At 40.6% G+C, this 15,049-nt stretch overlaps 1 protein-coding gene across 1 annotated transcript in view; it reads right to left on the reverse strand.

The window, feature by feature from the left end:
- The window catches only part of OTOG (otogelin), a 153,010-nt gene that overhangs the window by 27,760 nt on the left and 110,201 nt on the right, over positions 1 to 15,049 (reverse strand). Inside the window, exons 38-44 of the mRNA XM_048486410.1 lie at positions 14,753 to 14,898; positions 13,796 to 13,885; positions 11,959 to 12,142; positions 7,430 to 7,650; positions 5,263 to 5,401; positions 3,890 to 4,084; positions 2,480 to 2,692 (exon numbers count right to left, since the gene is read on the reverse strand). Coding sequence (XP_048342367.1) covers positions 2,480 to 2,692; positions 3,890 to 4,084; positions 5,263 to 5,401; positions 7,430 to 7,650; positions 11,959 to 12,142; positions 13,796 to 13,885; positions 14,753 to 14,898 — 1,188 coding nt within the window. The remainder of the gene's footprint in view (positions 1 to 2,479; positions 2,693 to 3,889; positions 4,085 to 5,262; positions 5,402 to 7,429; positions 7,651 to 11,958; positions 12,143 to 13,795; positions 13,886 to 14,752; positions 14,899 to 15,049) is intronic.

The following is a 15,049-nucleotide window of genomic DNA, read 5'->3' on the forward strand; positions in this document are numbered from 1 at the left end:
AAGAATAATCTCCCTTGACCCCTCAGATCCCTTGTTAGTTTGAAACACATTCTTAGATTAAATACTTCAAAAAATTCCTAGTGTGACATGCATATAATGAAAGATTAAAAGAACCTCTTTTTTTCTCTCAAAAAACTCTATTAGGACTGAAAGAAAAGGATTAGTTTGGCTCTTCAAATGCCAATCCTTAGTGGAATAAGTTTGTGCAAAACCTCACTTGAATCAAGAAAATATTAGTAATAAAAATGTATTTATAAGCTCAGTCACAATGCTTGTCTTCTTAGGACAGTACTGTTGAGTGTCAGATGCAGGCAACTGCTGGTGGCTGAATCAAAACAGGATCTTGGTAACAATGGTTAGCAAGTCCCATGGTTGGAAGAGAGAGGCATAGGCATAATTCGAAAGTAATTTCCTATATCCTCTCAGATCTGGCATTTTGAAACACACTTCTAGATTAAATAGTCCACCTGAAAGGAAACCAGGACTGCTTGTCATTTTCATTTTGAAAAGAAGAGACAGGAACAGTAGTACATCATTAAAACAACTACACATTATTATTTATATTTTTAAAATATGAAAAAATAAGACCAGACCAGGATGACTTTCAGCCAGTTCTACCAATAAGAAGTCTTTTGTCACCATAGTTAATGTGCCATAATAGGAGATTGGTGGGGCAGGGATATGGAGGGATTGGCTGCTGGCAATGGTAAGGTGACACTTCTGGGAAACCTGGAAGTGACATCATGTCTCTCCAGAAACTGCTGGAAAATATGGAGGACTGATGGCACTTTGGGGTTTTCCCCAAAAGTGATGTCAAGCCGTGCACTGTCATTTCAAGAATGAGCCTGGGGAGTTCTCAGGCTCTCACACTCCTTCCCCCACTCTCTACTAACAGCGGGAAAATTAAACACTCTTTTGTTGCAAGCAATAGTTTATAATTTCACTAAACAAAGTTTCTGAATCATGATTAAAACTGTGGTTCGGTAGGTGCATTGTAGGAGATGGAACTAGTGAGTCTGTGGATTCCCAGATTGCTCCCGTACATTTTACTTCATTTATTGCATCATGAAGTTCATAGTTCCTCATATGAGTAAATTGTTGGCTAATACACAACTAGCCTGTTAGTAGTCACTACTTGTTTGCCAATGGAAAGATAAAACTGCCTTTAGGTGATCAACTGAATGGAGACACTTATACTATGAGGAATGGAAGTGTGGGTCTCATTCTTTACTAGTTGTGGTTTACAAGAACACAACAAGAGAAATATACACTCCCTAGTCTGTAATGCAGTGACATAGCACCAAGGGGATGGGGGTGCACAATGCACCGGGTGTGTGCCGAGGCATGGCGGGGCATGGCAGGGGTGTTCCGGGGCAGGCGGGCAGGGGCGCGGGGCACACGCATGCCCCGGGCGCAGTTCCCCCTCACTACAGCTCTGCTGTAATGACATATAAAAACAGACCTGCAGTGCAGCAGAAGTTGCACAAAGCACAATTCAGCCTTTTTAGATGAGTCTAGTGCCCTTTCCTTTTCACGCTCGCTGTGTGATCCTGCAAAAAGCAGGTTGGGTAGGAAAGCAATTACAGCCAAAGCTGTGCTAGGGCAAAGAGAAAACCTTACAACTTTCAATGTATGTTTCTAGTTCTCATGTCTGAATACTCAGGAAAATGTACAGGTAGAGTCAACTTAAATTCTTTGTCTACATTTTTCTGACATACAGTTGCTTCAATTTAAAGACTCCAAAACAGTGCAAGAACTTCAGCAAGGCTGATTCAGTCTTTTTGGTCTGCCATTTCCTTTTCATACAGCTGATCTCAGTTGCTCCCAGTTACTGTCCCTACTCACTTATCCATAGACAATACATACCGAGTTCTTGCTTCTATGCCATATAATTTCTTCAATGTTCCAAATTGTAAAAAAAACCCAAATACTACATTAAAAATTAGGTAAACTGGGTAACTTTGATTAGCTTGTATATTTTTGAACAATAAAAAAGATTTTGGCATAACAGAATGATGCTAACCAAACTATAGTTAAAACACAATTAAAAATCAGATATACCAGTACATAAATCTTACATATTACAAATTAAGGGTACTTGTTTGTGTCTGGGTGCACTAAATAATATCAAGTTGCTTAGCACTTATGGTGACCCTTTGAATTAATGATCTCCAAAAGTCTTATTGTTAACAGGTCAGCTCAGACCTTGCAGATTCAAGGCCATGGCTTCCTTGGTTGAGTCAATCCGTCTCATGCTGGGTCTTGTTCTTCTGCTATCTTCAACTTTTCCTAGCATTATTGCTTTTCCAATGACTCGTATTCCCATAATGTGGCCAAAGTATGGTAGCCTCAGTTTAGTCATTTTAGCTTCTAGGGAGAGTTCAGGCTTGATTTGATCTAGAACCCACTGATTTGTCTTTTTGACAGTTCATGGTAGAACTCTCCTGTGATATCACATTTCAAAAGAAAGTATACTTACTACAGACTTTCTGAGGACAGCATGTCTGATCATCAGGAACAATTAAGGCCACTTCTCCAAAATGCTGGCATTCGACATCTTGACTAATTGAACAATTATACTCCACAGGAGTAATAGTCTCATTCTCAACACACTTGAACATGCAACATCCACTAAGAGAGGTTTTCCAAGTCTCACCCAATGCACGGGGCACTCCAGAGTTGTCTGTGCAAGCTGAATTGTTGGGAAAAATGTATTACACACACACACATATATATATATTGGTCTTTTTTATTCTGTGACAAAACAAAATCAGTTATAGAATAAGATTGTATCCAGTTTCAGTATTTGTCATGGGAAAGCACTGTTAGTGTATCAGCTTTTCTGATTTACATAGTCTTCTGCATTTTTCTGATGCATGTTTTCTTCTATGAGATTCATAAATATCTGTGCTCTCATCCAGGAAATGTCTTATCAGAGAAAGCAATACAAGCAGGCTGATTGCAGTCAGTTCTTCAAACTGCAACACTTTGAAAGTAATGTTGCTCATATTTCTGCTAGAAATTATATGCTTATATCTGCACATTTACAATCTAGTGGGAGGAATCCCATATTGGAAAAACCTGAATATTCTTAATATTAATGTATTTGAATATGCTCTCTTGTGGGAGATGAGATAAGAATAATGTTTCAAGAAACAACATAGTACAAGTCTCAGCTAATGTGCAAAATATTCATGATGTCGAATCAATCATTAAAAACACATCCCTCCCCCTCCCTCCCCTCCCTTGCATGCCACCCCTCTCTCACTCCCCTCACTCACTCCTTTAGGGTGGTGGGCCATGTCCAGATGCCAGGTCCCTTCCCACTCCATCCCCTCCCTTGCATGCTACCTCTCACACATTCCCCTCCCTCCCTCACTCCCCTTCCCTTGCATGCCCCTCCTTCCCCTCCCTTGCATGCCACCCCTCCCTCCCCTCCCTCCACTAGGGTGGGTGGGCCAGGGCCAGATCTATGAAGGCAGCTGCAGAGGCTACACACAATGCTGAGCATAAAAATCTTTCTCAATGTACAAGTACAAGGAGATGCAGTTTTTGTTAGTACTGATCATGTGTTGGAAAGGCAAAAGATGGGGTTATCTAGAATTAGTTACATGCATGCAACAGATAGTAACTCTAAATATCTTCTAGTGATGTCCCAAAGTTCAGGGGCTTCTACAGCTGATCTCTGCAAAGTTTGTCAAGCACATACCATTCATTCTACTCGGTGTGTGTTAGAATTCATCTATACCAAGAAGCTTGTTTCATTCTTTTATATATTAAATATATATTATTTATATATTAAACAAACAGGTTGGAACCATTATTTTTGGTCATTACATTACTGAGTAAATTTAGAGGGGGAAAAACGTAGCAGCAGATCTCTACTTACCACACTTCTCTTCTGGAATGCACAAAGCAGAATGAGCCCGGTGAAGGATGTTTCCTTCTGCACAGACACATCCCTCTGTGAGTATCAAACAAAAATCTGAATCCTGAAGTACTGGGTCCATATTTTGACAAGTAACAGGTGTATCACAGGCAGGTATACAAGCCTTATAATGAAAACCTCCTGAGCAGGAAAATGCTAGTAAGAAAACACATGAAGACATTCATGTACTGATATTCAAAGTTCAGCTACATTCAGTACTCCAAAGGCATGAGAAACAGATACAGGCATCTCCTATCAAAAACATCTTTTTTAAGACAGCATTTTAACAAATATATTTAAGTAAGAGCATTTTCAGCAAATATATGAAGTTAAGCAAAAAAGGACAAGTACACTCTTAATCTATTTGCCATAGTCATATGTTTTTAAACCCTGAAAAACAGCTTAAGCGTCACTGCAGGGAGCTACAAATAATTTTGAAAAGCTAGCAAAATATATTACCCCCTTTACAGGCATATAAAGATAAATGTTCCCATTTACAGGCATAAAAAGATAAAACTCACTAAATTCTTTCTTTGACACTATGGACTTAAGTGCTGTGGGTCTTTGAGCTTTGCACTCTGGTGCATGCTCAGCATTTAGGTTTTTCCTGCTTATACACATGGTTGTTTCTGCTGAATCTGAGTTGCCATTTTTTAATGTCAGGAAAATTTGTAAAGACCCACAGGAGATCAGAATGAAATCTCTGTGTCAAGGCATAGAAAGGACTACAGATTTTCTTTAGGATGAACAATGCATGCATTACCTTATGGACAATGAAATGTTTGCCATTGTTTTCTATTCTAAATAGTTTTCGAAAAAAGCAGAATGTGAATCTGAGACTGTAAATATTTGGCCTGAAACCTGAAAGACTTGTAAACAACTAAGTATGTGGACAATCTAATTACCCACTGCATCCTACTCCTTCCCTCCTCAATGCACTGCCAGCATACAGGATTCCATCTTGTCAACCCTTTCTCCTTCTGGCTCACATCTTGTATGGCTCACACATTCCCATGGGCAGGGCTAGATTGGGTCACTCCTATAAAAGTATGCTACTATATGGAAGGAAGAAGTGTTATTGCTATCCCTACTCATACAATTATGTACAAAAGAAAAAAACAATTTAAAAGTCATATGCTTATGCACCAAGGCAGGTAACACTTCCTTATCTCCCTTCAATTACAGGAAATTATGAACAAGCTTGAATTGGAATCAGGTCTCTGATACTTAGCTTCAATACTTTGTCTCATAGATCACATTGCCTTTTTGTCATCTGGGATTAAAATGTTTACTAGGATCAAGGAAAACATTGTATCTGAACACAAAATACTTACGACAGTAATTGGAGCTCCTCCATTCTATGCAGATATTAAATTTGTTACACATGGCTACATAGGCAGCCAGTGCTATACAAGGATTTTGAATATATTCTGTATCTTGGACCCACAAATCACAAAAAGAATCTGGGGAAACCTTAAAGCACATACAAAAAGTATTAATTTAAATTAATCATGGGTATCTAGGAAGAAGGTTACAAAAAAATAGTCATTCAGAATTTAATGTCAGAGAGAACTGGTGTGGTATAGAAGTTAAAACAATACAATACAATTCAGGTACTCTCCTTTTTTAATCTTGCATTTCCCATTAACTCATTGGACTGCTTTAGAGGGGTCTCTGTCTCTTAGTTTCGGCTCTTTCAACCTTCATCTGAAATGTAGGGATTATGATACTATTGACCTAAGTTACAAGGCTGTTGTTTTTTAAGTAACTGAACACTGTAAAGCACTATAGGTATGCTGAAAATAAACAAGCCAATAGCCCAAACTAAATGTTAATAGCAAATACAGCTAATTTCAGGTAATCTTAATTGCAAAATAACAACAAAAAAACAGGGTCTGAGGCCACAATCTATTTTGAACTGAAAAGAGAAGCAATACCCAGATCTGGAGGCTTCAAGAACAGGGTCCTGCCATGCAGAAGCAAGGATTAATGCCTGTAGGTCAACACACATGCACATAAAGAAAGTGTGTCATAGACGAGTGTAACATGGGACGATAAGTCCTCATCAGAAAAAGAGGAGGAAAACCCGACCCCAAGCCCTGCCCTGGCAGACCATTTCTGCAAGGCAGGAGTCTCAGGACCTTTCCAAAGAGATCCTAACCCAGCAGCACCCTCAGATCTGGAGGCTCCAGCATGGACCTGCCTGTGACTGGATCCACCATGGTCTTCTGCAGCACCCAAGGAGCAGAGGAGTTGATGGGTTAGGGCTGAAGCATGGGCTAAATGCAGGAGTGCATACCTGGCAGCCTGCAGCTTCTTTTCTGCTAAAGAAATGCTGGGCCTCAGTACTGCTCATGAGTAGAGGAGCTGAGTCAGCTTGCACCTTAAGCCTAAGGTGAGAACAAGCAATATCTGTAAGGAACTCCCTATATAAGGCTGCAGAGGGACTGTGGACAACGTGGGATTAATTTGTCTGCAGTTTTGCTGACTAACTTGCCAGTTGCTTTTTGTAGCATGCTGGTCATCTAACCTTGGATTACTTTCGACTCAGCCCTCTGGAATACCTAAAGTGACCCTGGACTGAGATTATTGGAGTATGACCTTAAAATCCTTGCTGTCAGACTCTGTGGCTCATGGGACTTGCCTTCTGCCTAATGGCCATGACAGAGTGGCTGCATGTCTGCACTCAGAGTGCAAAATGCAGTCAATTTGGGGGTCCAAATCAATTGCAACAATTGCGTGTGGAACTGAGCTATTGTTCCAAAACAAAACAAGGAAAGAGGGTGTCTGTTATTAAAACTAGTATTTCCAATTTTAACAAATTATGGTAGATCCATTCATAGATCTTCTTTGACATGTGTAATTGTGCTCTCAAAGTCCTTTATAACCTCAAGGGTTTTTTCTAACAAAGCAGATTACTTTACAGATAGACCTGAAATCCTGACACTACCCTCCCCCCAAAACCCCCCCGACAAAAATACCAAGTAGCATTCCAAGTATGTAAAACACCTCATTATGTTCCTTTGAAAATTCTGTGTGATTATCTTGAGGAATACAGCTATACGTCATGATAGAATCAATACTATTTATAATTATAGATAAATTATTCAACTCAATTTTCTACTCTGTGATACATATTTTTGTTTTGGGGACTTTCTAAAATTCTGTATGCAGTTTTCCCAGAGTGGCCACTCCAGAACACAATCTTTGACATGTAGCTATAAAAGCTTTTCTGTCAATATTACTTTTTGACAGTAAACAGTTGTTAAAGCATTAAACAATAGGTCAAGAGAATCAACAGAGAAGCTTACATGATGGTCAAGTCATGTATAGCCTACCAAAGGTCCTTTTCCCAAATAAGACTTTTCTCTACAAATATACACTAAGGAAGTTATGGGTGAAACATAATTTATAGGATAATAATTTCCATTCCTAAACTGACTGATAAAAATAGTCAACATTAAATATAATTTTATCACAAAAAAAGCTAAGTTAACATACATAAGGATGGCAGCTGCTGAAAGTCTGGTTCAACAATATATTTAAACAAAATGAACAGTCCATAATGGAACAGTTTGCTTCCCGGCTTCTTGGTTCTCCAACGTACTTCAGTGTGTTTGGCACCTGCCAGCTATCCACAAAGATAACTGAAGCATCTACAGAACTTACAACAGTCCTGTTAGGTAGCATGAGGTCATTTGTTGAGCTTCCATCACAGAAACCTGCACAAGATAGCAGTCCATACATTAACACATTTTCTATAATCAATTTACCCTAACCCTCCCCCACCGCCCCCAGAAACAAAGTTCACCAAGCCTGGGTGCTATTGCCAGGAGGGCCTCCTGGAGCCACCTTGAAAGTCTGGTGCCTCTATCTTCAAAAAATGTGCAGCCTGCTATTATGCCCAGCTGGCTCTGTGGTGGAGATTTGGGGGGAGGGCTCTGGGGAGGGATGTTGTTCTGGGTATGGGCATCTAATTTCCTGCAGGGCTGCTGGTGTGAGTCTCCTGAAAGGAACCAGCCAACTTTGCTGAAGTTTGGATGGCTGAGCACTCATTCTGAAGGCATCAGGTTCACCTTCAACTGGGTTCCCACAGCATTTGCCCCTCCCAAGCAAACTTTAGCAAAGTTGGCTGGTTCCTTTCAGGAGACTCACACCAGCAGCCCTGCAGGAAATTAGACACCCCTACCCAGAACAACCCCCCCCCCAGATCCCCTCCCCAAATCTTCAGCACAGAGTCAGCTGGGCATAACAGCAAGCCCCATTGAAGTCTATGGTGGGAAAAGTTAATTAATTTCTCCCACCATAGAACTTGCTGAAGAGCCTGGTAGGTTCTGTGTTCTGCAGTGGCTCCATTGTACCCAATGAGGAATTTCTGAGTGTGTAAGCAGGCTGCACAATTTTGAAGGTAGAGGCACCAGACTTTCAAGGTGGTAACAGGAGGCCTTCCTGGTAATAGCATCCAGGCTTGGTGAACTTTGCTTTCTGGTGGTGGTGGTGGTGGGGCAGGTTGAGAGAGTTCTGAGAGAACTCAGCCAGCAGGCTTCATATGTAGGAGTGGGGAAACAAAATAAGCCTTTTGGGGGCCCATAACATTGAACCCCCAGAATCAACGTTCTCCAAGCCTGGATGCTATTACAAGGAGGATGTCCTGGAGCCACCTTGAAAGTCTGGTGCCTCTATCTTAAAAAATGTGCAAACCACTTACACACTCAGAAATTCCCCATTGGGTACAATGGTGCCAAGGCATTGCAGAACAGAGAATCTGGGAAAATTTCTTGGGGCACCCATCAGGGGCACAGTTTTAAAGCTACCAGCACCAAAATTGCAGGGTGTCATCTGGAGACTGTCCTGATGATATGGTTCAGGGGGTCCAAAGTTATAGACCCTCAAAAGGGTAGCCCCCATCTCCTGTTAGATCCCATTGGAAACAATGGGGGATGCAGTCACCCACTTTGGGGGTCCATAACTTTGGATCCCCTTAACCACACAGCGGACTTTACTTTCAAGAATGGTTTGGATTTCAACTTAAATATAATTCAGTCTTGTTTGTTGTTGTTTTGTTATTTCTCCCTTGATTTAAAAACCTAATATTTAAATTAAAGGACAATAAATAGAAACTAGTCTGAACTAATTCATTTCAAGCGCAGTTATCTCAGCACCACTACTTTTGCAAGGTCTGAAATTTGACTAGGTATCACTGATATTTCATACTGCAGCAATACATATTTGCCCTTTCTGGAACTTGGCAAGCTTATCTGTTTATTACATCCATTCCTTCCAGCAAACGATAATTCCACTGTCAGAATGAAAATTTATGTCAATGCATATTATGCTTCCAAGAGTCACACACCTAGCATGTCATCTAAGGTTACAACTTTCAGAAAGAATGAAGTCATGCATACATACCAGTCTAAAGAGCAAGTCCAATTTACCCTTCTTCTGTTTGTTTAAAAAAATCTATTGTTTGCTTTAAAAAAATCTTCATATCTGAACTAGGTCTAATATGTAGATAATTTGTAGATAATAACAGTTACTCTAAATACAGGAATATATATGTATCTATAAACCTGTATCTTCGATATGTATATAATTAAGAATGAGAACATGAACAGAGTTTTACAAACACCAGAATTTAGTGGGGTTAAGCTCACTCAGTAAATTTTATTGTACTTTGCCTAGAGCCCTTCGGGGGTAGGGCGGTATATCAAACCTAATAAATAATAATAATAAAGAGCCTAGCAGTTATACCAGACCCAGCATTATTGTTGGAAAAGCAGTCATTGCAGCTGCACAAAATGCTCTGTTCCAACATAGTTTAGCCCAGAAGATGGAACTGGATCACCTGATCTGGCCATCTTGTTTCATGCCACTATAACACAGATATTAGACTACAGTAATATACTTGGAGACTCAAGTGGTACAGAATGTTGCAGCTCAGTTGTTATCAGGAGCTAGGCAGAGCATGTATATTACACCTATTCTGTAGTCACGCCATTGGCTGCCCATCAGCTACCAGACTTGATTCAAGATATTGGCCGCCACATATGGAATACCCTTTCTGAGAAGGCCAGGAAGGATGCCATACTTCTGGAATTCTACAAACTATGAAAAACATAATTGCTCAGGAGGGAATATTTATAATGGTGTTAGAATTATATTACAAGGAGACGTTTCAGGAGGCTTTGCAAGGAAGGGGACTGATTATTGTGTACTATACAAGTTATCTGTTCGTGTATTTTTACTTATGTAATATCACCATTTACTGTTTGTTTAACATGCCATGCTTAATATTTAAGTTTGTTTCAGATTTATGTTTGGTTCATATGTCTATGATCCCAGTCCTATTGAACTGCTTATTTTATATCTTATGGACTGCACTGATATACACTGTGTAATGCACCTTGATTCTCAGTGAGAAAGGCAGACTATAAATAGCATCAGTCAAACAACCAATCAAGATTGTCATGCCCTTATATAAAGCAGTGGTGCGACTGCACTTGGAGTACTGTGTTCAGTTCTGGTCGCCACATCTCAAAAAGAATATTGAAGAGATAGAAAAAGTGCAGAGAAGGCCAATGAAGATGATTGAGGGACTGGAGCACCTTCCTTATGAGGAGAGGCTGCAGCGTTTGGAATTCTTTAGTTTGGAGAGGAGACATTTGAGGGGGGATATGATTGAAGTCTATAAAATTATGCATGGGATAGAAAATGTTGACAGAGAAATTTTTCTCTCTTTCTCACAATACTAGAACCAGGGGGCATACATTGAAAATGCTGGGGGAAGAATTAGGACTAATAAAAGGAAACACTTCTTCACACAACGTTTAATTGGTGTTTGGAATATGCTGCCACAGGAGTTGGTGATGGCCACTAACCTGGATAGCTTTAAAAGGGGCTTGGATAGATTTATGGAGGAGAAGTTGATTTATGGCTACCAATCTTGATCCTCTTTGATCTGAGATTGCAAATGCCTTAACAGACCAGGTGCTTGGGAGCAACAGCCGCAGAAGGCCATTGCTTTCACATCTTGCATGTGAGCTCCCAAAGGCACCTGGTGGGCCACTGCGAGTAGCAGAGAGCTGGACTAGATGGACTCTGGTCTGATCCAGCTGGCTTGTTCTTATGTTCTAATTTATAGAAGTGGGGGTGACCCTCTGGCCATTGTGACAAATTTCAGGGGATGCAGAATAGATGTAGCTCTATTAGTGCAGTTGGTTTCTCCCTAGACCCATGTGGCTGGTAGTGAATTCAGGATAGCAGTACAGCACCTGATGGAATGCCTCCTTTGAACGTGCCCTCTTGAACTAGTGGTTAGCATGCTGGTCTTAAATGTGAGGTTGTGGATCTGAGCCTAGCCTCTTTTTAATCTTTCTTTTTCTTCTTTTTCATGGGAAGGGGGTGCAAGACTTGGATCAGGGAGTATGTAGTCAACACTTTTGCTGCTAGACAAGTCTTTGCTGGGGAGGGCGTGGGAATCCTGTCTGCTGCATAGGTGCCTATCCCCTGTGAGCAGGGAAGGGGCACTAGGGCCACCTGCCTCTGCTGCTATGCTGTTTCTGGGTCTCTTTTCCCAGTCCACTTGCTCTCTGTGGGCAGATGGGAGTGGCATCAAGGGGCAGTGGCTGGATTGGTGGGAAATGATTGGCAGGGACATCACTGGCTTCTGTTATTTGATTGGTAGATTTTACAAAGCTGCTATGGACTCAGGAGTGCTTGCAATGCTGTGTTTACCTTGTAGAGGGGTGCATGTTGTTATTTTCCTCTGTGGAATGTCCACAGGGAATGGGCATGCCAATGTTTTTGCAGAGGCAACTACCTGGTACTGTCACAGCATCCCTCTGGATGGCACTGCTAACAATCTGGATCACTTCAACAATGTACAAAGTAACAGATTCCCAACTATGATAATATTTCTATGTCATTCCTGAAATCAATTTGCTTCCTAATATTATATATGAACAAATAAATGTGATGTATTTTTTCCTTCACCAAACAAAACAGCAGAAATTGTATGAAAGTTTGGTTACCACATAGTCCGTTAGCTTTCGAATTGCTGGTTGCATTAAGTTCTATTACCATGACACCAGTGTTGTGAAACCACTGAATTCTAATACTTGTGGGGGTTTCAATCAAATACATGAAACCAGTGTCCTCAATTTTGAATCCATATTTCCGAACTGTAGGCCATGCATATCTTGAGTTTACTGCAATCTGGAAAAAAAATGTACCAAGAAACACAAGCAAACATTTAATATTTATTCTTATCATAAAAATGAAACTTTTGCATCCATGACTATTTTTCTGCCAACATGCATGAATGGTGATACTCTAAAACAAGCTTACATTTTCCTCTGTGAAAGCTTACATGATTTATGTTTTAATTTGATATATTTCTCGTTCTTTTTTGCTTTTCCTGAAAGTTCAAAGGGGTTTCAAGCATTATGATCTGCCCAATGCTCAAGTACTGTGCTTGGAGATAAATGGAAAAATCAGAGGGATTTTTGAACATCTGGAAGACCATAATACCTGGTTGCTTGGCTGCATTTGGCTTATGGAGTTTCAGGTTGTGTGCAGTCAAATTTAAATGCCTGGGTAAACCTGGGCTTCTTTCTGAGACAATGTGATATGCTTCCCCAAAAGATTTCTTGCTAAATTTATAATTTTTGGAAAGATTCTCTTCAGTATATGTAATCCTTAATTATTCTGTGAAGCATAAGAAGCTCAAAATAATTAAAATGAAAAGTGCAGGAATGTAATAGAATATAACATAAGGGTATGTAAAATAAAACTGGATGTTATAATTTTGTCTTTATTTTACATTTATTGTACAGCTGCAAGAGCAGTTATAGAGTTACGTCCTGTTGGTTTTTAAACAATATTCTGCTACTAGCAATAAACCCCACTGTGCAAAAATAAACAAATAACAGGCTCTAGAAAACTAATCCTCCCAGGGCAAGAGACATGGACTGGGCATATTTACAGGAAATGGCACCCAGCACAAACATTGATATTGTACCCCCCACAAATCCCAGCTTTGCCAAGGAGGAGCAGCAGGGTGCCAGCGAAGATGGGGAGAGTTCTTTCCATCCCCACAGGGATTCTCCATTTGCAAAGCTGGATCTCAACTTTACAAAGAGGGGGGAGTCAGCATGGTGCCTGTGAAGATGCAAAACCCATTGTGTGAAAAAATGGGCTCTAGCAAGTAGGAACCCGCAAGTGGGGACTTGAGAGCACATTATCCTACCTTTTTGCCTCTTCTCGCCCTTCTTCTCTGCCTCTTACTCTCCATCTTGCCACCCCTTCTCTTAATCTTCTCTATTTTTGCCCCACCATCCCAGCTTTCTTTCTAGTCCCCTACCTGCTCTGTTTAAAATTTAGAACTTTATGCCCTCCTACCCTAGCTCTCTCTTTTGCTGTCTTTCTGTCCCAGTACTCTCTCTCTACCCACTTATTCCAGCTCTCTTTTTCTCTTCCTACCCCAACTTTCTATTCTCTATGTTTCCACCCTACCACCACCTTCTTCCTCTTTCTGACCACCCACTCCAGCACTCAATTTTTTCTGTCCCTGCTCCAACTCTCTCTTTCTCTCTCCCACCCCAGCCCAATTCTTGGTAGCACGTCTGGAGTGCTCAGGGAGAGCACAGTGAGCCCCCTCCCCACAAAGCCCCACACCCATAGCCTGAGCCATTTCTGATTATGTAAGAATTTACCCCTCCCCCAAAACAGACTGGATCAGTGAACTAAGAAAGCTATAACTCTGTTTAGAATTTCACTATTAGTTATGTGCCATATTGCTAAAGTACATGCAAATCCAGGGAACTGAAAAAAGTCAGCACTGACTAAAATGATATCACAAGGAATTACCTTTCTGTTTAAACGGTCAACAATAATCTGGTTAGATGAATATGTTAAATTAAGTGATACCAGACACAGCTTACTGGAGGCTAAAATGTCCTGAATAGGAACAAAAATAGAAATTTATTCCATGATTAAATACATAATTGACTTTTATACCAATGTCAATAAAGTTAAATCTTGCATGAAGTAATACCACCAACTGTTGCGTTAGTTTTGCAACATTCCTCTGCCAAATGGCTGATTTAAAAAAAAACCTGTTACTTGCAAAATAAAGGACAATAAAGAGAAAGATGACCTAAATATCAAAAATCCACAAAATACAAAGTTTAGCTGATCTCATATACAGGGGCTACATCAACATATTAGAAAGCTAGATAGCTAGTTTCATATATCATTAGATTAATATATAATACAATTAAATTAAAATAACAACAACAACAGCAACAACAACAGCCCAGACCTATTGGGGGGCTGAATGTGGGGGTAGCATGAAGCCGCACTGATGTGTTTGCCCCCTCCACTGGCACAAAGGGCAACCCCACTGGGTAAGAGGGCAAAGGCAGTGGCGGCCAGCCATTTGGCAGCTCCCTGGCAGTGAAACCCAGACGTCAGGACTGCTGCAGAGTTGTGCTGGCATCCAGTTGGACACTGGTGCAGGGTGGAAGGGCTAGAGTGGAGACAGGCTTCCACCCTGGCATTGCAGGAGGATACAACATTGCCCGTGTCCCTGGAAAGCCCTCTGGAGGCAGCAGGGAAGCGGGGCAGCAGTGACATCCCCGGCTGCCTGGTCTGTGGATCAGGCTATCCAGGTTAACAGATTTTTTAAATGGTTCCAAATCCAGTAACATGCATATACAGCAACACAAGACAGCTTTTACAGAAAATGCTGCATACAGTTCTTTGCAGCAGTACGATTACTGTTACATATGCCCACTGACATTATCTAGAAACAAAAAACATTACCATAGGCATGTTCCTGCAGGCAGTGACATGGATGCTTATAGTTTCATCTGAAGTTTGGGCAACAACATAGGATGCTTCCTTAAATAAAGCCAAATGGTGCCCATCAAAGGTGATATAGGTCAGATCAGAGAAGACTGTACAACGACCTAATCAAACAAAATAAGGACTCCTGCTAATTTAATTAATTTTGTGAAATTAGTAACAAGCTGCTGACAAAATGCTAGGAAAAATTTCATTTGTTATTAAAATATATTGCTTGTTACCTTAATTTAGGTACAAGTAGTCAACAAAAGGAAC

The sequence above is a fragment of the Sphaerodactylus townsendi genome, linkage group LG02, assembly GCF_021028975.2.
Source record: "Sphaerodactylus townsendi isolate TG3544 linkage group LG02, MPM_Stown_v2.3, whole genome shotgun sequence".
NCBI classification, from domain to species: Eukaryota; Metazoa; Chordata; class Lepidosauria; order Squamata; family Sphaerodactylidae; genus Sphaerodactylus; species Sphaerodactylus townsendi.